Source organism: Mercenaria mercenaria, chromosome 1, assembly GCF_021730395.1.
Source record: "Mercenaria mercenaria strain notata chromosome 1, MADL_Memer_1, whole genome shotgun sequence".
Lineage (NCBI taxonomy): Eukaryota > Metazoa > Mollusca > Bivalvia > Venerida > Veneridae > Mercenaria > Mercenaria mercenaria.
Genome location: NC_069361.1, coordinates 43,520,672 through 43,545,746, shown reverse-complemented (window position 1 = coordinate 43,545,746; position 25,075 = coordinate 43,520,672). Strand labels below are relative to the sequence as shown.

The 25,075-nt window shown below is 34.5% G+C and overlaps 1 protein-coding gene across 1 annotated transcript; it reads right to left on the bottom strand.

Annotated features, from left to right (window-relative positions):
• Positions 1-1,030: 1,030 nt before the first annotated feature.
• On the bottom strand, positions 1,031-10,678 carry LOC123559053 (uncharacterized). The gene is made up of 13 exons (XM_053545677.1): positions 10,580-10,678; positions 10,083-10,111; positions 9,770-9,869; positions 9,341-9,360; positions 8,722-8,789; positions 8,319-8,418; positions 8,094-8,167; positions 7,507-7,657; positions 6,731-6,784; positions 4,174-4,323; positions 3,375-3,503; positions 2,589-2,739; positions 1,031-1,945 (listed from the first exon to the last, which is right to left on the bottom strand). Exons 5-13 carry the CDS (start codon positions 8,722-8,724, stop codon positions 1,888-1,890), a joined length of 870 nt encoding a protein of 289 aa, XP_053401652.1. The 5' UTR covers positions 8,725-8,789; positions 9,341-9,360; positions 9,770-9,869; positions 10,083-10,111; positions 10,580-10,678; the 3' UTR covers positions 1,031-1,887.
• Between the last annotated feature and the right edge of the window lie 14,397 nt (positions 10,679-25,075).

Here is a 25,075-nt window from a genome sequence, read left to right as displayed (position 1 = left end):
GGGTTACTAATAGTATACGTTGGTATTCAAACAAATGAAAGAGTTCCAGCTGGACTATTGAAATGTTATATCGCATGGTATAGCACGGAGTTAAACAACCTAAAGCACCTTATTCAAACTGTAAATAAATAGGGCCAAGGGTCCTTCTTTTACTTTGTAAGCAGTACCATGCCTGTAACCTTTCTCATGTTGCGGGGGCATCCGTGTCTGTGACACATTTCTAGTTTGAATATGTATTTAGGTGTTGAAAGAGGTGGTTTAACTTTTTGTTTGAAATTTTATTCAAGTGTTGATACAATAGGTTTGAATTTATGTTCGAACTTGTATTCAATTGTTGATACAGGTGGTTTGAATTTTTGTTCGAACTTTATTACGTTTGGATTGCGTAATTGCAAATGAATGTTTATACTAAGCTTGACAAATGCAGGTATAACGGATATGTTTAATATTTCTGACCTCCAAAACACAGTAGCATTTTCTACATTGTTCCTTAATAAGTAACTTTTTCTTTCTAATACGGGATCTGAGAATTGTACCGGTTAGTATTTCGGTAACTGCTCTCCGCTACTACACAATTTTATTATGCAAATACTTTTTTCTACAAATGTCTTCTATCATTATCATTGAAATACTCTGAAGTATCGAAACTTTGGTCTCAAGGTTTGACTGCTTCTAAGAAAAAAAAAACGGAACTGAAAAACACAGATAGTTTCAGATACGTTCGGATAGATTTATCAAAAATGTATGTGTGTTTTGTTCTAAATATAAACGGCCGTTTTTAAAATGGTGGCCAACTTTGGCAAAGGTAGATCATTTTGAGATCACCTCACTTTTGACCTTTTCCTGAAATTTCAATGCTTGTTTCAGCATTTGCATTTTTCTGACAATTTGAAAGAAACTTCATGCACAACTTTTATGTCATTATTATAATCATTCTGCACCTCGGAATATTATAAGAAATCAGTGCAAAGAGAATCATTTAAAATGATCAATAAACAACTCTGACTGGATTTCAATTTTTATTTATTAATAATACATCTTCACTGAAATAATAATTGATGTAAATATACAAATATAATTTTCAAGATTTAGATTACAAAGAATATTCAGGATTATATAAAATCTATTATTGAAAGGCTCACTTCTAGTTTTTCACTTGCGACCGTCACATTTACACTTTAACTTGTTAAATGCTTATTCCCTGTGAACGGTGTAGGATTCATATTTGTCATTATGCGAGGAAGCCGTGAAATCAGTTAACTTTATAAAATGCCGGCCAATAACTGAAGTACTGCTCTGGTGAGCATCTTGGATTTTTCACTTTCACTAAAGAAATATTTTATTTGTCAGTGTGACTTTCAGTAGCTACATGAACATTTTATCACAATATAACAATATATTACAACTGGTTTGTCCGATTTACAACGTAATTAATCATAGAGTAAATACCACGCACAGTATAAAACAATCTTTTAATAACTTAACATTTTGTCCTTACAAATTTAAACTCGTTTTCGATGTATTGTCTACTTTCGATTCAGAACTAGTTGAATATACCGACATTTTATCTGTAGTGATCTGTAAGTCAGTATCTACCAAAATGTATTTTCATTAGCTAGCCATCCTACGTATGGTCTGCAATCCTTTTAAAAAAGACTCCGCTACACTTGTAAATATGAAACAATTTTAGAGAAGACTCTATCTGATCATAGCATTTAGAATAGAGGGATGAATTATTTAGTTTTGGCAATTTGGACCGATTTGGCCAAATGAAAGAAGTTTTTTAAACATTTCTTCGTAGAGCTTTAACCTGAACAAAAGCTTGCCAGTGTCTAATACCCGTTATAAATAATTACCGCTCAATTGCTTGTGTATATAAGACCAGTATTAGGGAGGTGAGAACACTGGATTATTATAAACACTGTGCTCTGTGTCTTCAAAAGGCCTGAAATAGAAGGAAAATACATTTGATTGTCTATCCAGGAAGTCACATAGAATTACGACAAAACTTAGACATGATACTTTTGAACTAGACCTATTCTATGATTTACCGTTTGGGTAAAATATCTGAAATCGCTCGAGGGGTATTATAATACACGCTCAGCCAGGGAAGTATAAAGCTTCCAAAAATACATAAAGAAAATGACCTTTTGTAATGTTACAGTAATATTTCTAGCTTGTTGCAATAAACAAAATATAAACTTTGGCCAATTTTCGGATCAATATCACACTTTGCCACCTTTTTTTAAAATTTGAACAACCATTTTACATCATGTTATACAAGTCAAAGTATTCGATATTGCTCGATATTGTTTGCATTCAAATTTTTTTGATAACTTAATAATTGTCATACAAGCTTTGTGATCTGTCTTAAATAAATGAATCAAAACGTTCGCACGTGTATGTTCTATATACCAAGAACAGTCATTGTACTTACCATTCAGTTGCCAGGCTAAGTATAAAATACGTTCATGTGACAACAATGAAAAGTTCATTGAAAAGGATTTTTATAAATGAGATTCTTGAGGTTGCATCCAAACATATTATCTCTCTATTGGACAAAATACTAAAATTATAGTATAACGTACACGGTACGAAGGCTGTAGATAACATTCTTGCCGCTGCTACGGAAATATGGTGCTCTGGCCAGAAAATGCTTCAAAGTTGAAAAGCGGTGCACAAACATCGCCAAAAATTGCATTATCAAAATGAACCCAAAGAGGACTAGGACGATAAAACCTAAAACAATTGATATTATAGCATTTAAGTATTTGACAATTACTATTTCTTTGATAGTTACGCGAAACCAGTTGTAACGGTTAATAAACAGTATCTTTAAAATAATTATATTTATATATATAGTACAAAAACTAAATACCTGCAACATTATTTTTAATTTCAGAACAAATAAAGCACAACTTAAAATGTTGTAAACAATAATAAATACGTGGCATCGACGTATTATCCTTAAAAGGTTAAAGATTCTCTAATTACAATTCCAATAAAAGCTTTCGAAGGTGTTCAAACACTAATTTAAAACTTTCTGATTTATGTATCTTTTTCAACAATAAATTTATGTGTGCATGATCTGAATACGTAATAACGTAGAGTGTGAAACGTATTGCCTGCCGAAAGGGTGCATTATGTCCACGCCATACATCTTATACTTGATATTTATATCACATTAGATATTGAATTTTAGAAATAATAAACTAAATGAGTTAAGCAAAAGAAAATCCAAGGTAACACAATATTATTAAATTAATTGATACTTGAGCAACTTTTATTTTCGGTATCACATACAGTGAGTATTTGTTTCTCGCATGGTTTGGCATACACTTCAAAACACATCCAGCATAACAATATTGTCTTACCGACAGGGTTGCCTCCAAAGACACTCAGCAAATGTCCTTGTGCAGCCAAAGTGAAAATCAGTATCAACCACAAAATATTTGACAAAGCAAATATTACAAGCCAAGTGTTGCGCAATTCACTCAATTTCTCTGTAAAATTCAGGAAAGTTTTTTCTATAATCTTCTAAATATTCGTTTAAGTTCGTTAATTCATATAACAGAATTGCAACATCAAGGTTGTTTGTACATAATTTAACACAGCAACATTATTTTTGCATAGAATTATAAAGCATTATGTTCTTAACCATTGCAAGTACGAGAAACATTAACATTTCATTGTTAAAAGGGCATTCCATATTTATTTAGACACTACCTTTCGTTTAGTATTGTAGTAAAAAATGATTAAATGAGTTTTTGGCAGTATATTATTCCTATTAACACGGTGCCGTCTTTACAATATGTAGAGAAGCTTTCTAATGTGACAGCCAAGCTATATCATTTGATATAACAGAAATCTCTTTAGCTTTACTTTGCATCAGACTCATTCAATATAGAATTAAATCATATTCATTTATTAATTTTGTTTGTCTCTTTGTTTTGAGTTAAACGCAGTTTTTTAACAGTAGTTATGTAACGGCGGGCAGTTAGCCTAACCAGTGTTCCTGGATTCTGTACCAGTACAAACCTGTTCTCCGCAAGTAACTGCCAACTTCCCTAATCAATTTTGGGATCTGATACACAATACTGCCTGTCATAAACCTTGATAGATTGTGTACATGTATATGGACATGTCCTTTAAAGCAAAACTACTACCAGCTACCTTTCAATGTATTTTCTGAACCAAATGCAGAAGATTGTGGAACAAGACAAAGTTCAATCAAGTGGGTCCAAAACGTTTGAAGCTGATCCGAGCAATTCTCTATTCTTGTCTCAAGTAGAGCCGTTCTTGCCTTTTCAATGTTCTCCTCTCCTATAAGATATATCTATGATCTTAATTCGGATACTTTGGTTTTGCATTAAGCTAAACCGAGTTTTAATCAAAACAGATATAAAACTGCTTTGGTCAGTCATTTGTAACGTCCCAAAATGAACCTTCATGTTCATGTTCATACCTATTGATCACGTAACCTTTAACCTATTAGTAAGCAATGACAGGACCTTAATATTCCAATAATAATGTACACATATGTACGTACATCATATTATTGTAAAGTAAAGTAGTTTTTAACATGTGTTGATGCTTAGATATAATGCTTTACATTCATTTGAACTCTTCTGTGCAAAAACTCAGATCGTGAGTAATTTAGATCATAGTTTTATATTCATGTTTAATTTGTATTATATTTACGTATTAAAGCGGGTGATTTCAGATATGGCATGACAATGACGACATTTCTTGTCAAAACAAAAACGATATTAATATTTTAAAAGTTGTGGGATTTTTTTGAATATCCGGTTGTCAGTCATACTGTTAAGTAAACACCGATTGTTTGAGAATGAGGAAAATAACATATTATAAAAGCAACATTAAAAAGAGAAACTCCACTCCGTTTGCAACTCACACAATCTCAATTTGCTGTTTAATTTATCAGGTCGTAATATTAACCAGTGAACGCCTTTGCAAGACAAAGACACACCAGTATCATATAGATCTTGAACTAAGATAGTGTAAATACGTGCGGGATCAGACACTAAACAACGCTACGAAATTATGACAGCGGAATACTCATGTGTTTGTTTTGCTTTTCCACATGCTTTAATGAATAAAAGTTCATTAAAACATTTCTGACTACCTAGGTAAAGGTAATGTCAAAAGAAGTCAAAAAGATGTATTTTAATGCATTTGAAGCGCGGTAGGGATACAATTTTGTTAGTGTTACAAAATGGCTAGTATCCTGTCTAATGTAAAACACTGTTTTGAGACTGGTGCTTTAAAGAAAGCCGAGAAAAACAAAATCATGTACACGCAAATGTATACTCAACTTACAGAATCAAGACAAACAGATGCAAGACAGAAAATTTGTTAGAATATGTAAATACAACTGAGTATATTCAAAAAAGATAATTGGCCCCGATATCACATTCCCGGTGACGGTCCCGGTTCCTCCCGGTAAACATTAGCCGGAATACCTGGATGAACCGTGACATTTTTTACACACAAAAAATGTAAGTTGGATCTCATATTCCCGACTGTGTCCCGGTAAATCCCCGATAATGAAGCAGAATCTACAATTTGACCCTGGTTTCGTCCCGGTCTGACATCGGACATCCACGTTGATTGTTCGGCGTGAACCCGATTGATCCCGGTGTAATCCCGAGTGACCCGGGTCGTAGCTGGTAGTGCCCAGATGACTGCCGGTAGCATCCCGTCATAGCCCGGCTGTGATCCGGTGACAAACCGGCGCCTACCGGTGCTTACTCGGTAGCATATAAAACAGGACGCACGTCAGCCCCCATAAGTTATCTTGTAGTTACTCTAAGTGAGACCAAGAAACCTGCCAGAAAATTGCCACCAGTGGGAAGCCAAGTTGAAGACGACTCTACTGAGAGGCAAACAAAGAGCTCAACGGACGAAGACTCTGCTGGAAGGCAAAACCTTCCCACCAAAACTAGGGTTTTCACAGTGTTTTTATATACTATATCATCATATTACCTTATGTCTCCGCAACTTCACAGTTTTTTATATTTCCATCATACTACAGTTTATATTGTTTTGTTCTATTTGCCAGTAAAATGCACAAATTCCATTACCTAACATAAAGCGGTCATTAAAGTGTTACCTTTGATGTGGTGAACACAAAACAAAACTGCGTATTAATATTTCATGACAGCTACAAAATTATAGTAAAAAATGGATATATTTTCAATTATCACATGACAGAATTTAGAGTCCCCTTCTTTCTAATTGCACGTTCGGTGCATAGTTGTGTGTGTAGAGCTTTCATCCATTCAACAACATTTTACAAAACTGGTTTGGACGTTCTAACATCTTTTGTGATCGGAATATAGAATTTTAGTAAATAAAAATCTTATATTTAAATCACTCACAGAGAATTTTAATGGATTCCCCTTGCAGCATCTCATATGACCATTTAGGATGTATGAACGTCTAAAAATGTTAAAAAGTGTCTAACGTGTATATTTTGATGCAAACGCAATCAAGTTATGCCATTAAACACTTTCAAACATATTTATCTATATTTTTTATACCTCGTCACGAAAATATCTCTTGAGTGAATCCATTAAGCACATCACTAATTTGGTCAATATGGATACAATAGTCTATAACTTTTATTGAATATTAGCGCTACTGATACCATTTGTTATGGAGTTCAAATGCAAAATAAATTATGTAATGATTCTATAATATACATTACTTTTCGTCGGCTGACGCATCTGTTCGATCGCATAGAGTAAGCGCTTGACATGTCCTAAAATACATAATACACTGGTAAATAAAGATCACAATTTAAATACATAACTTACAAACTATACACTCAGTCATTTATTAAATTATAAAATTTAAAATGTTGAAATCGTGGATTACGCATGATATGACCTCCAGTTATAACTCTTGTTTCAAGAAGAAGATAATATACAATTATTGACTTCGGTTCGGTGAATATAACTCTTTTCGGGTTGATAAATCCTGATATCAACCTATGAAAAAGCCAATAATTGTTTTATTACATGAAGAAATGTATAGTCAGTCTTGTTATTACAATTATATCTTTAATAAAGAAATAAGGAATAAATTTAGACCAAATCAGGTTGATATTGGTTTTTCAAGCACCTACTTCAATCTATTTTTATTTTCGTACTATTTATATCCCAAGATAAGTTGATATGATAGGTACTCATTCTTTTTCGAACCGTTTTCAGCCAATCAGAGAAACAATAGAATACAGTCATGTAATAAATTGTGGTGACTCAAATACTTCGTCCGATACTTTTAATGCCTTCGATGATCTCACATTTAGTTTATATAGGATGTCACTGGCCTACAGACTAAGTACTTACCAAAATCAAAATCGTGTTTTGATATAAAAGGTAGGTAAATATCATAATCTCAAGTAAGAAAAAAACTTGCGTTTAGCAAATGTATTGGATGTGTTAAAAGTAGTCAAGTAGAATTTAGAACATTAATATTAACCTCTCTTTACTATGTTTAGTTGATTTATGATGTCTTTCTTTCCAAATGATTTCAGTGCTTCCATTACTTCCGTAGACTTTATCGAGGCATTCATGAAATTTTCTTTATATTGTTCAAGTCCAATCTTGTCTAACCAATCCGATAAGTCAATCTGAAACATTGAAACAACTTATAGAAACAACAATTTATAAAATATTATTTGACGAAGTACATAATTATATAAAGTTTAAAGATTTTTATTCAATAACACACTTGTATGAAAACTGTATACTTGTTAAAATCAATTGCCATTTAAAACTGACGAGACTGTGATGTCTGTTGCGGGGGTTGTAACTGCATATTCTGAAAGGAATTCAGAACTATTCTGATTCAGATTCCTTTCAATGAATGACGTAATTTATTTTAATTTTACTGCAGAATCACATCAGATTCTGTTGAATTTCATGTAAAAAAATGGCCATGTTTGTCTTTGCGACTGATATACATTTGTTATGTCTACTTGCTTATATAACAATTTGAATCTTAGAGGTTTACAAAGCATGGACCAAGCATTACTTTTATCTCAATATTAATCTTTGTTTACTTACAGGAATTTCTGGGGCTATTTTAAATTCTGGTAATGTCCGTATTTTCAAAAGTAATGTTAGTTTTTCTCCGTCAGCTGTAAAATAAATTAAACACATAATCAAACCAATGATATTGAATTTCGTGTTTTAGTTTAGTATGATAATTGTAAATGTTGCTTTCGAAATGGTGTGCCGACACGTAACAATATCAATGACATTTGTAAATAAATGAAAATCTGAACTTACTCTTAACTCCAATTTTGCCCAAATCTTTGTCTGTCATTGAACTTATGAACATCTCATTTTCAAAGCCATTTTCGATAAATTTCTCGCCGTACTTGTCTATCTAAACATGAACAAAGTTATGCAAGAAGTGCTGGTTTGTTACAATTATCATTATGTATTTTTGAATTATTGTTTTAGTAATTTGCCTCTGCACACAGGTTCTGGTAAAAGTTTATAAAAAGAACATTTGTGTTACGTTTCCAAGGGTTATTGTTAATTCCTTATATCCGATAAAGTCTGTATGCATTTTTAGTTGAATCAAATGTAAGTTTAATAATAAATCAATTTTGAATTAAAGAAACTAAATAAATTATGTCAACATTGATGGGCAATTCTATTAAAACTTAGTGCATAATCTACATACCATTTCTTCCGGTAACCAATCTTTGACTGCTTTATAAACCTTCCTCTTAGTGCTACAAACCGCATCACCTGAATTTTATACGCGATCATCAGTATGTTTTTTTTTTCTATTTTCAAAATTGTAAACATACATTTAACAATATTTTGATCTAGTTTAAAGTCGTGAAATAAAATGTTTTATGTACAACATAATGAATACCATTAATAATACGTTTACTACGTACATTAAAGAATCAATATGAACATTTTGTGCCCCCATCTCCATTTTTTGCCATGGGGGCAGGGGGGCACTTAGAGTTGCCATTCCTCCGTCCGTCCGTCCAAATTTGTGTAGTGCATATATCAAAATATATTTTTCCCTAGAGTCACCAAACCTCACAGGGATTGTTATTCGCCATGGGAAGTTATGTATCTGTATAGCATACAACATATTTTATTAAATCACCCATTATATCTTTGATATGCTTAACAGTTTTAGATCCAAAAATATATGGCAAGATCGATAGCTGATTGGCATTATCTAAACACTGCCCTTCAAGATGTCACCAAAGGAGCGAATATTTGAGATGTCATAAAATGACAAAGGAAATTCTCACGCAAAACTGGCAGAAACCGTTTACCTTCTGTTGATGTCTGACTCCTGCAAATTAAAAACAATGCATCCATGGATTTCGTATTAGTCATAAAAGACTGATAAGCGTTTGCAGAACTTCCAAATATCAAATATCCTTCTGATTTTGCGTATGATTTATTGTTATTCCTAATCTCAGAAATCTGTTTTCAGCATGTAACATGTTACTAATTTAAAAATTGTTAAGATTTAAATTTGCTGTTCAAAATATTCAAAACTAAAAATGGACCTTGGATTTGTAATCCTTGTTATTTTTCATAAATACGTAGCGCTTCTTTTGACACAGTAAATTGAGAACAAAGTAACAAAACATTGTAAATTGCCGACTATGAATATGCATATTGTCTTGAAATTATTTGTCGTTAAAAAAATGATTTTAAGATATCACACGTGAACATATCAGAAAGAAAAGTCTTACGTGGGTCTTCTATTGGCATCGTCTCCGTTTTCTTTTATAACCTGTACTTCTATCGGGTGTTTTGTTGACGACGATTCAGCGATAATGTCATCATCTAAAGCTTTAATATATATCCGACTTGTTCAAGCTCTTGTTGATATATAGATTATTGTTACAAAAAGTTTATGTGAATTTAAAATGGTTACATATGGTATTGCAAAGAAGTTTTGGCACTGACCAGTCAATACTTATCTTGTAAGTATATAATAATATGTTAGGGAAAAACGTGAGTTAAATTTGAATATCAAATGTACAGTAAAATGAATAAACATACATGTGACTCTTTGTTTCCTCTCTGTCTGACTGAAAATGCAGAAAAAACTGTTATTGATGTAAAAGGTAGAACAGCAAAAAAATAGGAACACATTTGTATACCGTAAATACCAAACAAGCATTAACTCTATATTCACCGCATTATAAATGTTTAAAAACGTCTTACTTCCTATAAATGTTACCCATGAAATCAGAGCAAATATGTACTTGATATGCCCTACGCAAGAATTTTATGTCGATACGATATATTGTAGCTTCGAACTTCCATTTTAGTCTTAAAATTCCCCCAAAACCTTGTGTCTTAGGTTAATTCATTAATTATCCTGTTGCGTCAACTGACGATACAAATGCAGCCGGCAATTTCACTGTATCATAAAGTAAAAAGGGATATTTTTCTTTTCTCCTAGATACTATCTAAAATAGAGAAAAGTGGAAACTTCACAGGTCATATTTTCGTAATCATCAGACAATCAAAAGTGAAAACAAAATAATTTTTACTGTTCTTCTTGCTTTTCAATGTTTTCTTCTGTTTGAAGAGATTCCGTATTTCTTTTTGTTTCTTGATGTTGGGTTTCTGCTGAAGGTTTTTGACAGCATAAGCTGCAATAAAAGTTTGTTTCATGTGATTATATATTAACAAACTTCCTTTGCATATGAATGAGATACTATACAAAGCAAAAATCTGATTCATACAATTATGACAATGTTTTAAGAACAGAGTACATTATCAAAAGGGAAAGTACACAAATTCCCAAATAAATGACCATTTTCCTCAAAATTACCATGTAAATATGTACCCATATTTTCATACATGTTGAACAAAACTTCACAAAAACAAGATGTGTTTCATGGTTTTTATTTCAAATGAACATAAAATGCATCAAATATATGCCTGTTAGGCCAGCCTAACAAATAAATACATAAATATGAAAGCTGAATATTTGATAAAACATAAAAGAAGAAACACTGTGTTAGGCTGACCGAACAAAATTTTGAACAGTCTGAAAAACAATTTAAAACCGTTCGGTCAGCCTAACAATTCATATACAGACCAATTAGGCCGCCCTTACAAAATTTCAAAATAATTTGAAAAAAGGAGTTTAACTGTTCGGCCAGCCTAACAAATAAATACATAAATATGAAAGCTGAATATTTGATAAAACATAAATGATACAGATCTTCACAGAAGAAACACCGTGTTAGGCTGACCGAACAAAATTTTGAACAGTCTGAAAAACAATTTAAAACCGTTCGGTCAGCCTAACAATTCATATACAGACCATTTAGGCCGCCTTACAAAATTTCAAAATGTTTTGAAAAAAGGAGATTAACTGTTCGGCCAGCCTAACAAATAAATACATAAATATGAAAGCTGAATATTTGATAAAACATAAATGATATAGATCTTCACAGAAGAAACACTGTGTTAGGCTGACCGAACAAAATTTTGAACAGTCTGAAAAACAATTTAAAACCGTTTGGTCAGCCTAACAATTCATATACAGACCATTTAGGCCGGCATTACAAAATTTCAAAATGATTTGAAAAAAGGAGATTAACTGTTCGGCCAGCCTAACAAATAAATACATAAATATGAAAGCTGAATATTTGATAAAACATAAATGAAATAGATCTTCACAGAAGAAACACTGTGTTAGGCTGACCGAACAAATTTTGAACAGTCTGAAAAACAATTTAAAACCGTTCGGTCAGCCTAACAATTCATATACAGACCATTTAGGCCGGCCTTACAAAATTTCAAAATGATTTGAAATAATGAGTTTCAAAACTGTTCGGCCGGCCCAACAGAAATACATGAAAGACTGTTCAAGATCAGTCATACTTCTATACAACTTTGTGTTAGGTTGGCCGAACAGACTTTTGAAATTATTTGGAAAAAAAAATAGGTTTCAAATTGTTTGGCCAGTGTAACAAAAATACAAGAGAGACTGTTCAATATCACATATAAGTATTGTGTTAGGCCGGCCGAACAGACTTTTGAAATTATTAACAAAAATGTTTCAAAACTGTTAGGCCAGCCTAACAAAAATACAAGAAAGTATTTGATATCACATATCTACATACAACTTTTCGCTACAACAGCCAAACACACTTTCGAAATGGTTTGAAAAACTGAGTTTCTACATTGTTCGGCCAGCCTAACAAAAATAAAATAGGCCAGCCGAACAGGCTTTTGAAATAATTTCAAAAAAAAATTGAAACTGTTTGACCAGCCTAACAAAAATACAAGAAAGACTTTCAATATCACACATCTCCAGAAAACTTTGTGTTAGGCCAGCCGAACACTTTTGAAATAATTTGACAAATGAATTTTAAAATTGTTCGACCAGCCTCACAAAAATACAAGAGAGATTGTTCAATATCACATATTTCATACAAATATTAGGATAGGCTTGCGAAACAAACTTTCGAAATGGCCTGAAACAGTAAGTTTCAAAATTGTTCCGTCAACCTAACAGAAATTATCAAATACAAGAGAGACTCAATATGACATATCTTATACAAATACCACAGCTAGACTGGCCTAACATACGTTCGAAATGATTTGAAACAGTAAGTTTCAAAATTGTTCGGCCAGCCTAACAAATAAACAAAATATAAGAGTCTGTTCAATATCACACATCTCATACAAATATTATGATAGGCGGACAGACTTTTGAAATAATTTGAAAAAAAAAATGAGTTTTGAAATTGTTCGACCAGCTAGCGTTACAAAAACACAAGAAAGACTGCTCAATATCACATATCTGCATACAGCCGTGTGTTAGGACACAGGAACAAATTTTCGAAATGATTTGAAATCATTAAGTTTCGAAACTGTTCTGCCAGCCGAACAAAAATACAAGAAAGATTTTAATATCACATATATCTGTACAACTTTGTGTTAGGCCGGCCGAACAATGTTTGAAATGATTTGAAAAAAAGGGTTTCAAAAATGTTTGGCCAGCCTAACAAAAACACAAGAGACTGTTCAACATCACCTATCATATCAAAAATCATGATAGGCTGGCCCAACAGACATTTGAAATTATTTAAAAAAAAATAATTTTGAAATTGTTCGACCAGCCTAACAAAAGTACAAGACTGTTCAATATCATAGATCTCCATACAACCTAGTGTTTGGCCACACAAACAAACACGCTGCTGAAATGATTTGAAAGTTTCAAAAGTGTTTGGCTAGCCTAACAAAAATACAAGAAAGACTTAACTTTGTGTTAGGCTTGCCGAACAAATTTTCAAAATGATTTGAAAAAAATGTGTTACAAAATTGCCCAGTCTATCAAAAATACAAAAAACACTTTTCAATGTCAAATATCTACATAAAACTATATGTTAGACATGCCAAAAAGACTTTTGAAACATATAGGTTCAAAATTGTTCAGCCTGCCTCACAAAAATATATGAAAGACTTAAATATCACATATTTCCATACAACTTTGTGTTAGGCCAGCCAAACAAACTTTTTAAATGATTTGAAACATGTAGGTTCAAAATTGTTCAGCCTGCCTCACAAAAATATATGAAAGACTTAAATATCACATATTTCCATACAACTTTGTGTTAGGCCAGCCAAACAAACTTTTAAAATGATTTGAAACATGTAGGTTCAAAATTGTTCAGCCTGCCTCACAAAAATATATGAAAGACTTAAATATCACATATTTCCATACAACTTTGTGTTAGGCCAGCCAAACAAACTTTTAAAATGATTTTGAAACATGTAGGTTCAAAATTGTTCAGCCTGCCTCACAAAAATATATGAAAGACTTAAATATCACATATTTCCATAAAACTTTGTGTTAGGCCAGCCAAACAAACTTTTAAAATGATTTGAAACATGTAGGTTCAAAATTGTTCAGCCTGCCTCACAAAAATATATGAAAGACTTAAATGTCACATATTTCCATACAACTTTGTGTTAGGCCAGCCAAACAAACTTTTAAAATGATTTGAAACATGTAGGTTCAAAATTGTTCAGCCTGCCTCACAAAAATATATGAAAGACTTAAATATCACATATTTCCATACAACTTTGTGTTAGGCCAGCCAAACAAACTTTTAAAATGATTTGAAACATGTAGGTTCAAAATTGTTCAGCCTGCCTCACAAAAATATATGAGCTAAGCTAAAGCTAAGAAAGCATATCCCTTCAAACCAGGTTTGAGAAGAACAGATTAGCAATTTAAAAGTTACCGGGCAGATACGTAACAAACTTAACATGACCTTGGACTCCTAAGTGTGCCCTTGACTTTTAAGTGAACCATCCAAAACTGTGTTCTGCATGTTTTCTTAGTGAGGTGAATAACTGTGTCAAGTTTCTTCAAAATCTTCCAAGGGATTCAAGAATAACAGAGTGGACACAAACAGACAGACTGTTAGACAGGGGACAAACAATTGAATAAAGGCTAAAGAAATACGTATGTAATATGTAATATAAATTTATTAAGGACCATAAATTTTGTCTTCCAGAACTAATCAAAATAAAACTTGCAGGGCTACAGGCAATTATACCAGTTTTTTTTTAATTTAAGATAATATTCTACACAGACAGATATTGGAACAAGAGCGCCATGATGGCCCTATATCACTCACCTGTTGTCATTGCACTCGAGGACAAACAGGTTCTCAGAAAAAATATCCAAGTCCATTTAAAATCATAAATGAAGCTGCTATTGTGCAGACAAGGTCAAAGCAGCTAAGTTTGGCCATTTCAGGGGCCATAACTGTGGAACCCATTATGGGACCTGGCCGGTTCAAGAAAGGAACCAAGATCTTATGGTAACACAAGTTGTGTGCAAGTTTGGTTAAATTCAAATCATAACTGAAGCTGCTATTGTGCAGACAAAGTCAAAATAGCTAATTCTGGCCCTATCAGGGGCCATCACTCTGGGACCCATGATGGAATCTCGGCAGTTCCAAGAAAGGAACCAAGACCTATGGTGATACAAGTTTTGTGCAAGTTTGGTTAAAATAAAATCATAAATGAAACCACTATCATGCAGACAAGGTCAAAATACCTAATTTTGGCCCTTTCCGGGGCCATAACTCTGGAACCCATAATGAGATCTGGCCAGTTCAAAAAAAGAACCAAGATCTTATGGTGATACAAGTTATGTGCAAGTTTGGTTAAAATAAAATCATAAATGAAACCACTATCATGCAGACAAGAAATTTTTGACGCAAAGACGGACAATGGGTGATCACAAAAGCTCACCTTGTCACTATGTGACAGGTAAGCTAAAAAAAAAACACTACTATAGAGAATGGGAGGTGAAGGTTTCCGAGTTTCTAACCACAGCCTCTTCATAGCCTATACAACTGAGCTATTAATATGTTTCTACATACTGGAATGGAATTGCAGCATGAAAGCTCATCCTTTTAATTTGGTGTGTGCATGCATGTATATTTTGGTGTGTGCATGCATGTAAAGTTCCAATGTGCATATTAATTGTCTGCAGCCATATATCATGTATATACAGTATAGGGGTGACTATTGAGGCCAATTTTGACTATTGCAATACTATTGATATTGCTTAAAAACTATTGCGATACTATTCTATTGCAGGTTGCTATTGCAATACTATTGCAATAGTTATCGGCCATCATATTTTATACAGTAAAGCTAACAACTGGCATTGTTACACAGTGTAAGAGACGACACTGTTTATAATTGCTGTTAACACACATTGAGATGTTTGTATAACTGAAACGGACAGAAATAATTCTAACATTAAATATTTCTTGCCTTCCTTGGCTTTGGAACAATAAGTAAAACAATAAACCAATGCAAGGTATACTCAAACGAATCGGCCATTTTGTTGCGAATGTCAACATGTTTAATAACCCAAAGCATCGAAAAAGACGAAAATTAACGGATCGGGTTAAGGTGTACCAGCACTAAATGAAGGGCCCTACCGAACAGTTTGCTGTATAATACAAGTAGCCTTCTTTCTCCATGTCCATAGTACATTTTCTCATCTAAAATTAACAGGTTATTTAATTATATTTAATCAAAGTTTCTAAGAAACTAAATTTATTAATTATCTCCCAGACTTCTCAGTCCTTTATGGTAGTTTAATTCCGTGAGGGTAATTATTGTAATGGAGACGTAAACATTTTCCGAGGCGCAAATGAAAGCTGGCTCTGTTTCTTGGTTAATAAATTATAAATTATTTCTGTATTTACTAAAATTTCAAAACTATCGAACCTATCGATTGTTGAAGGAACTATCGGCGATTGTTATTGGATCGTGACTTTTCTATCGATGCATGCTATCGGGACACTTAGTATCGCAATGCATCGATAGTTCGATGTATCGTTACACCCCTAATACAGCAACACTGCTAATACTGAACACAAACACTTTAATAACATCATCACAAGCAAAATGAGAATTGAAACAGCTATGTTCATCATAAAAATAAAAATCCAAAGCCAAATATATCTTTTCACTTCATCAATTACAGAGATGATGACAGTTTTGGTGACAGTCACAACCCTTCTTTTACCTGAAAAAGTTATAATAAGCACTGTAAATGGACACATTTTTCACATTTCCTTGCATATAAAAAAGTGCAACGTTTAATGAAATATTTGGTAATTTTTAAACTTATTAAAGAATCCACTTTAATTTATTGAGTGGTGGATGAGGGAACACCATTATGCTCACTGGTAAAAAAAGACTGAACACAAGACATTTTCCTTTCTGTTTGATTATATTTTTGTATTGCAACTAACAGAAACATAAAACTATATAAAATGTATGGCAATAATATACAGAATGTGTCTAATCAGTACCAATCATTCTCATTTAAGAATGTCACTGTCCTACTTACGAGACTTTCAACTATGAACTAGGGATGAAATTAGCTAATGGACCTTGATTAAGACATATCATACACCCACAAGTGATTTTTTATTCAAATTTTGGAAGTGTTTTTGAAGTAGGTTAACTCTGAAATGTCTATTTACCATTTGGTTTTCCTTGTTTTGATCGATTAACACTGGCCTGTTTCTTTCTTTTAACTGTCTGTTTCCTCTTAGTTGTTTGTTGTTTAGACTGAGATGTTATTTTTCTTCGAACAACCACCTGAAAATTTACAAATAGCTGACTTAAAACAATATATAAACTGAATGAGGACATGATGATCCCATTGTGCTCATTTATGTATCACAGCTCAAATAACTAGACTATTGCCCAGTAAATAAAGTTCCCTTTGGCAATTAAGTGCCAACTGAACTAAATGATAGTTTACTTTTACAGAAGGTCTCTTTATCAAATATGATGCTTTCACAATTCAAACACAACATGTAAAGAAATGCAGACTGTCTTTAAAAAGCTGTCAATCATCGAGAGTTAAACCGCTTTGATTAGTTACTGTGCAAACAAATCACATTATTCTTGGCAAAGCATAGTTATTGAGGAAAAGTAACATCAAAGTGTTGATTTTGTCATCCTATATTAGATGTCCTTTGTACGCTTTTGACTTAAGTGTTGGGATACGGACCATAATACTTTGAGTATAATGCACCTGGCTGCCACTTCATGGAAGCCCAGTCTGGCTCAAACCTAAAATGCCTGCCTGATAAATGCCGATGTTTTCCTAGCCCCAAGTACAACGGGATAAATCTCTGGCTAGAAATTGGTTTTCTATTTAACGGAAACCATGTCTCATACAAGCAGGCATGCGAGGTCCTTATATTCTTCATATTATCTTCAGTATATGTTTCATAAAATTCTTTTTATTTTTAAAGTAATGGCAGAATCCAAAATTCTTAGACTAATATGACAGACTAATAAAATAGCATGCATTATCTCTACAATCACTTCACCATTTTAGTATCTATCTGTGTGTCAACTTTTTTTAACTCTGGTACTTCATGAGCTTGCTTTAAACCGAAAAAGCAACAGACAGGCAGATGGACCAAACCATTGAACAATTAACATAAAATCAAAAAGTATCTTCCTCAAATGGTACCTCATTATTGTGTTATTTAAAAAAAAATCAACTGGAACCTTAAAGGGGCCAGTCATTGTGTAAATTTACAAAACTCAGTGTATGGAAACTATTACATTTAAGTCATAAAAAGCATAACACAGTTCATGTGGACACTAGCAAGAATAACACTATACGATTTATGATACATCCTGGGTTTTCAAAACTGCCTAATACAAGGAAAAATTAAAAAAAAAAACATACCTGAGGTACTGTTGTCTCTTTGGAGATTATATCTTTCAAGTGACTAGGTATATTTGTCTCTTCTATAGTAGGAATATCTCCTTGCCTGTGTAATTCGTCTAAAATCCAACTTGACTCGGGTATTTGTCTGGTATTATCTTTGATGGCTTTATAAAATTGATTCCAAAAAATCAAATGAATTCTCATTCTTAAATAACTGTTTCAATTGTTCTACTTGTTTTATATTTCTATCAACATTTATTCTGGTATAGTCCGGTGTTAATTTCATGGATTTCCCAGGTGGTTTCCTTGGTAAAATACTATCCTCCATCTGTATCCAATCGTTGTAGTGTGGGCCTTTATAGAATATATTCACTTTGTCTTGATTTCTTTCAAATTTATAATGCAATGGAAAAGATATTTTTTCTAAACTGGACAGGTATGGCTGCATCCATTGTTTTACATCATACACCTTGCCTATAGGTTCTGGTTCGGGTAATATGTCAAAAAGTTCTGGTAATGTCTCAACATCCACACACTTTAGTTTTTGCGAAACCTTACTAAAAGCTGCATCTACATCTTCATGTGTGTGGCCTACGTAAAGAAATGACAGGTGAATCTGAAAAAAGCATGAATCAGCATTAATTTCGTATTACTGACGTAGAGATTCTTTTTCAACAAAAGCTCGAAAAACATGAAATGCACTCCCCCCCCCCCCCCTTTATGCATTTAGAAATAACACAAGGAACAGAAATTATTTGGTCAGTGTGCACAATAGTTTCACTGTTCATGAACTATAAATCAAGAGTAACAATTTCACAGAAAATCACTGAATCTAAACATTTTATTGATAACAAGGTACTTGACCTAGAATTCATAGAGACAAACATTGTACAAAGTTTGGTGAAGATAAAAAAGAAAATTTGACATAACTGTGGCTTATAGAATTGTAAAAAGCTTTTCCTTGGATTTGAGTGGGAGACCTAGCTTCTTACTCCTCATGACCTAGCTTCAAGCTTTGCTGGGACTCATCAAGATCAACATTCTGACCAAGTTTCATGAAGATAGGGTAATAAATGTGGCCTCTTTAGTGTAAAGAAGCTATTCCCTTGATTTGACCAGGTGACCTAGTTTTTAACCCCAATTGACCCAGATTCAACATTGACCAACATTTAAGGTTCTTTCTTTATTTAGATCTAGCACCATCCAAAATAAGTGACCACTGTATACCAAACATGCATACAGCAGATCAACGAAATTGTTCATGAAATTTCCATACTTTCTGCATTTAGTTGTTATTTAAAAACTAGAAATGTGTCCATGGGACACAGATGCCCCCCACTACATGACATTAAAATGACAATTTTTTCTCAGGTCAGGGGCCAGAACTCCTACAATACTGAATGAATCCGGATGCGAAACCCCAGGTGCACAACTGCACATGCTGACCAACATTCCTGTAAACTTTGGTGACTCTAGGTCAAATACTTTTGGAGCTACGCACGACACAACATTAAAATGACCTATTTTTAACTAAGTCAGTGGCTATAACTCCTACACGACTGAATGAATCCGGACACAAAACCCCAGGTGCACATCTGCATATGCTGACCAACATTCCTGTAAACTTTGGTGATTCTAGGTCAAATACTTTTGGAGCTATGCGCAACACAACATTAAAATGACCAATTTTTTACTAAGTCAGGAGCCATAACTCCTACATGACTGGATGAATCTGGATGCAAAACCCCAGGTGCACAACTAAACATGCTGACCAACATTCCTGTAAACTTTGGTGACTCTAGGTCAAATACTTCTGGAGCTATGCACGACACAACATTAAAATGACCAATTTTTTACTAAGTCAGGGGCCATAACTCCTACATGACTGGATGAATCTGGATGCAAAACCCCAGGTGCACAACTGCACATGCTGACCAACATTCCTGTAAACTTTGGTGACTCTAGGTCAAATACTTTTGGAGCTATGCGCGACACAACATTAAAATGACCAATTTTTTACTAAGTCAGGGGCCATAACTCCTACATGACTGGATGAATCCGGACGCGAAACCCCAGGTGCACAACTACACATGCTGACCAACATGCCTGTAAAGTTTTGTGACTCTAGGTCATATACTTTTGGAGCTAGGCGCGACACAAAACTAAAATGACCAATTTTTACAAAGTCAGGGGCCATAACTTCTACATGACTGAATGAATCCGGACGCGAAACCCCAGGTGCACAACTACACATGCTGACCAACATTCCTGTAAAGTTTTGTGACTCTACGTCAAATACTTTCAGAGCTACGCGCGACACAACATTTTCGGAAGGACGGAAGGACGGATGGCCGGACAAGAGCAAATCTATATGCCCCCCCCCCACCCCCTCCAAACTTGACAGGACTACACAAAGGTGGTTTTGACAGTGGTGATCATACATCAAGGCAGATGCTGTTTTCATTTTTTACTGTTGTCTGCTGAGGCAGTTTTTCAGTGCTGCACAACTGCCGACACAATTTGACATAACTAGATATCACATAAATTTATGATTTATTATTCCTTGTACAGTTTAACCTGTACCTTAACTGTCGAGGGGTTAAATATAAAAGAACGGCTTATAATTAAATTCCGATATTACATTTAAAACAAGACGGTCATGATGACCCTGGATCGCTCACCAGAGTAATATGTTTCAAATGTCAAACTGATGATTTTTAGAAATTTTTTGGAAAATTTTCCAATGTACAATCAAGTAACCCCTGGGGCGGGGCCAATTTTACCCCGGGGGTCATGATTTGAATAAAGTTTGTAGAAGTCGACTAGGCAATATTACATATCGAATATCTAAGATCTAGGCCTTCTGGTTTATTTTAAGCAAATTTATGAAGATTTCCCAATGTACAATAAAGTAAACCCTGGGGCTGGGTCAATTTGACCCTGGGGGGTCAAGATTTGAACAAATTTTGTAGAGGTCCACTAGGCAATGCTACATGTCGAATATCTAAGCTCTAGGCCTTCTGGTTTATTTTCAGAAAATATTGAAGATTTTTCTATGTACAATCAAGTAACCCCATGGGGCAGGGCCAATTTGACCCCGGGGGTCATGATTTGAAGAAATTTTGTAGAGGTCTACTAGGCAATGCTACATGTCAAATATCTAAGACCTAGGCCTTCTGGTTTATTTGTAGAAATTTTTTGAAGATTTTCCTATGTAAAATAAAGTGACCCCTGAGGCTGGGTCAATTTTGACCCTGGGGTCATGATTTGAATAAATGTTGTAGAGGTCCACTAGGCAATGCTTCATGTGAAATATCTAAGCTCTAGGCCTTCTGGTTTATTTTAAGAAAATTTTTGAAGATTTTCATATGTAAAATCAAGCGACCCCTAGGGCCGGTCAATTTTGACCCCGGGGGTCATGATTTGAACAACTTTAGTAGAGGTCCACTAGGCAATGCTACATGTCAAATATCTAAGCTCCTGGGCTTCTGCTTTTTGAGAAGAAGATTTTTTAAGGTTTTCCTATGTAAAATCAAGTGACCCCTGGGGCGGGGTCAATTTTGACCCCGGGGGTCTGATTTGAACAAATTTTGTAGAGGTCCACTAGGCAATGCTACATGTGAAATACCTAAGACCTAGGCCTTCTGCTTTATTTTTAGAAATTTTTTGAAGATTTTCCTATGTAAAATCAAGTGACCCCTGGGGCGGGGTCAATTTTGACCCTGGGGTCATGATTTGAACAACTTTAGTAGAGGTCCATTAGGCAATGCTACATGTCAAATATCTAAGGTCTAGGGCTTCTGGTTTTTGAGAAGAAGATTTTTTAAGATTTTTCTATGTAAAATCAAGTGACCCTTTGGGCGGGGTCAATTTTGACCCCGGGGTCATGATTTGAACAAACTTGGTAGAGGTCCACTAGGCAATGCTTCACACCAAATATCTAAGCTCTAGGGCTTCTAGTTTTTGAGAAGAAGATTTTTAAAGTTTTTCCTTTCGGTTGCCATGCCAACCAGAGTTCTGCACGGAATTCAATTCTTTGAACAGTTTTTGAAGAAGACCATATAAGGAACATCTCTGTGAAGTTTCATCAAAATTGGCCTGTTGGTTTAGGAGGAGATGTTGTTTAAAGGAAAGTGTGGCCGGACGGACGACGGACGGACGGTGAGCGATCACAACAGCTCACCCCGAGCACTTTGTGCTCAGGTGAGCTTAAAATGTATTAAATCAGTAAATTACCTAATGTTGTGACATTTTGACATTACTGAATTGTTAAAATGAGTGGGAATCTTCAGCAGAGTAAATTAGATAAATGAATTTCACTTTCGACTGAAACTGATATTTCTTTAATAGTATTTGCGCATACAAGTCCAAAATTCCATCTCAACAAATACACTTTGATGTGTATTTTAATTGAAATTCTAAGAACAATAAAACTAGCTTTTCATCACTCTATACATGACCTTGACTGCCCAAATCTTTGAATCTGAGAAACACATTACATTACATATTATTGAACACTAGAAATGTGTCCATGGGACACAGATGCCCCCACTACATGACATTAAAATGGTAAGTTTTTCCCAGGTCAGGGGCCATAACTCCTACAATACTGAATGAATCCGGACGCGAAACCCCAGGTGCACAACTGCACATGCTGACCAACATTCCTGTAAACTTTGGTGACTCTAGGTCAAATACTTTTGGAGCTATGCGCGACACAACATTAAAATGACCAATTTTTTACTAAGTCAGGGGCCATAACTCCTACATGACTGGATGAATCCGGACGCGAAACCACAGGTGCACAACTACACATGCTGACCAACATGCCTGTAAAGTTTTGTGACTCTAAGTCAAATACTTTTGGAGCTAGGCGCGACACAACATTCTCGGAAGGACGGACAGACGGACGGAAGGACAAGGGCAAATCTATTTGCCCCCCATAAAAAGCAAATTCTCAGTTCCCACTCTACTTGTAGTGCATATTTCAATAATTTCATACCACTGACAGAAAGGTCATTTTCCTCTTTACAAAAGTATTTTTTTGAAAGCTACCATAAACTCAATGCCACTATCTATTGTTACTTTCATCTGCAATATACAGGGTGATGAGATGCATCAAAACCTTTCTTATTGGCTTAATATATTAAAACAACACAATTGTAATTAGTGACTTAATGAGGTGCCACCAACATGCCATAAAACAACCCTACAAACTGCAGGTGTCCACAGAAGACCACAAAATCACACTCAATAGGTGGTAATAAACATGACACCATAAAAACCAAAATTGGATCTTAATTGATCATCATCAAGAATTTACTCCCTGATGCCTGTGACACAATCCTGTATATTGTAAACAATTAGAGCCCTACTAAGGATATATCTTATCTTTATTCAAAAGATTCCCCCTATAAAATGAAAAAAAAAATAAAAAAAAATAAGTAAGTCTAAAGTGAAATTGTAACTTTTTCTACAGTTATTTTAAAGCTCATTATACCTTTATTTAAAATGTGGCTGCCACATTTTCATTCTTAATATAAAATATATTAATTCCTTTTAAATCCTATAGCCTGATAATTAATTTTCAATTTAGGTCTGTACTACTACCAAAGCACACTAGTCCCCAATGATAATATGATTTCCATGAAATACTCATAAAATAAAGTCACCCCAGGGCTGATAAGCAAAATTTAGTGTAGCTAGTAAAATAACCCATGATGTGGGAGAAGAATCTAGTTATAATAATAATAGTAGCTTACCGCGTCATACCAAAGACGTAAAAAATGGTACAAGCAGCTTCCTCGCTTGGCGCTCAGCATTAAGGGGATAGTGCTAGGACTGGTCAGCCCGGTGTAAGTATAATGTGACTGGGTGGGGTATCATGCCACGTGTCTACGGCGTGATATTCCAGTGAGGTAGCACTATAAAGTTGGGCATTGTGCTCACTGCTACAAGTAGACACCGTCGTTTATATAACTGAAAAATTGTTGAAAAAGACGTTAAACCCGAATACACACACACACATTGTCTGTGAACATAATGTGCTATACTAAATGGAGGAAATAATGAAGAAAATAATGAATATCATCTAGAGGCGTGACTTGTGACGTTTGTGCTGCAAACAAGTTGTCGTTGTTAAAACGTTAATGCATTTTCTTGTGTGCAGAATCGTTGAAATCCTTACTGATTCGGATACATTGACACATGCTGTTACATGCCTAATTGTAGCAACCTTTTTATCGCGAAGGTGTGATGGGGTCGGGTACCGGAATGAAATTCTTGAACTGATTGGATGTAATGGAAACTCAAAATATTCATGTCATTGTGTGAGACTTGAAAATGTGTTAGGCTGATGAACACTGCGTCGACATCCTTTCTCCGCGTTACATTATCTACCTCGCTTATTTACATTATTTGAGCCGCGCCATGAGAAAACCAACATAGTGGCTGTGCGACCAGCATGGATCTAAGCCAGCCTGCGCATCCGCGCAGTCTGGTCAGGATCCGTACTATTCGCTTTCAAAGCCTATTGGAATGAAAGAAGCTGTTAGCGAACAGCATTGATCCTGACCAGACTGCGCGGATGCGCAGGCTGGTCTGGATCCATGCTGGTCGCAAAGCCACTATGTTGGTTTTCTCATGGCGCGGCTCATTTAAACTAACGCTACATCTGACACTGCAACCGCTGAATTGTAAAAATGTCGTCTCATACTTGAATACCGGTGATCCACTTTTAGCCAAATTTTACTGATAAGAAAATCTAAACACTTGTTTAATAAAGAGTTCA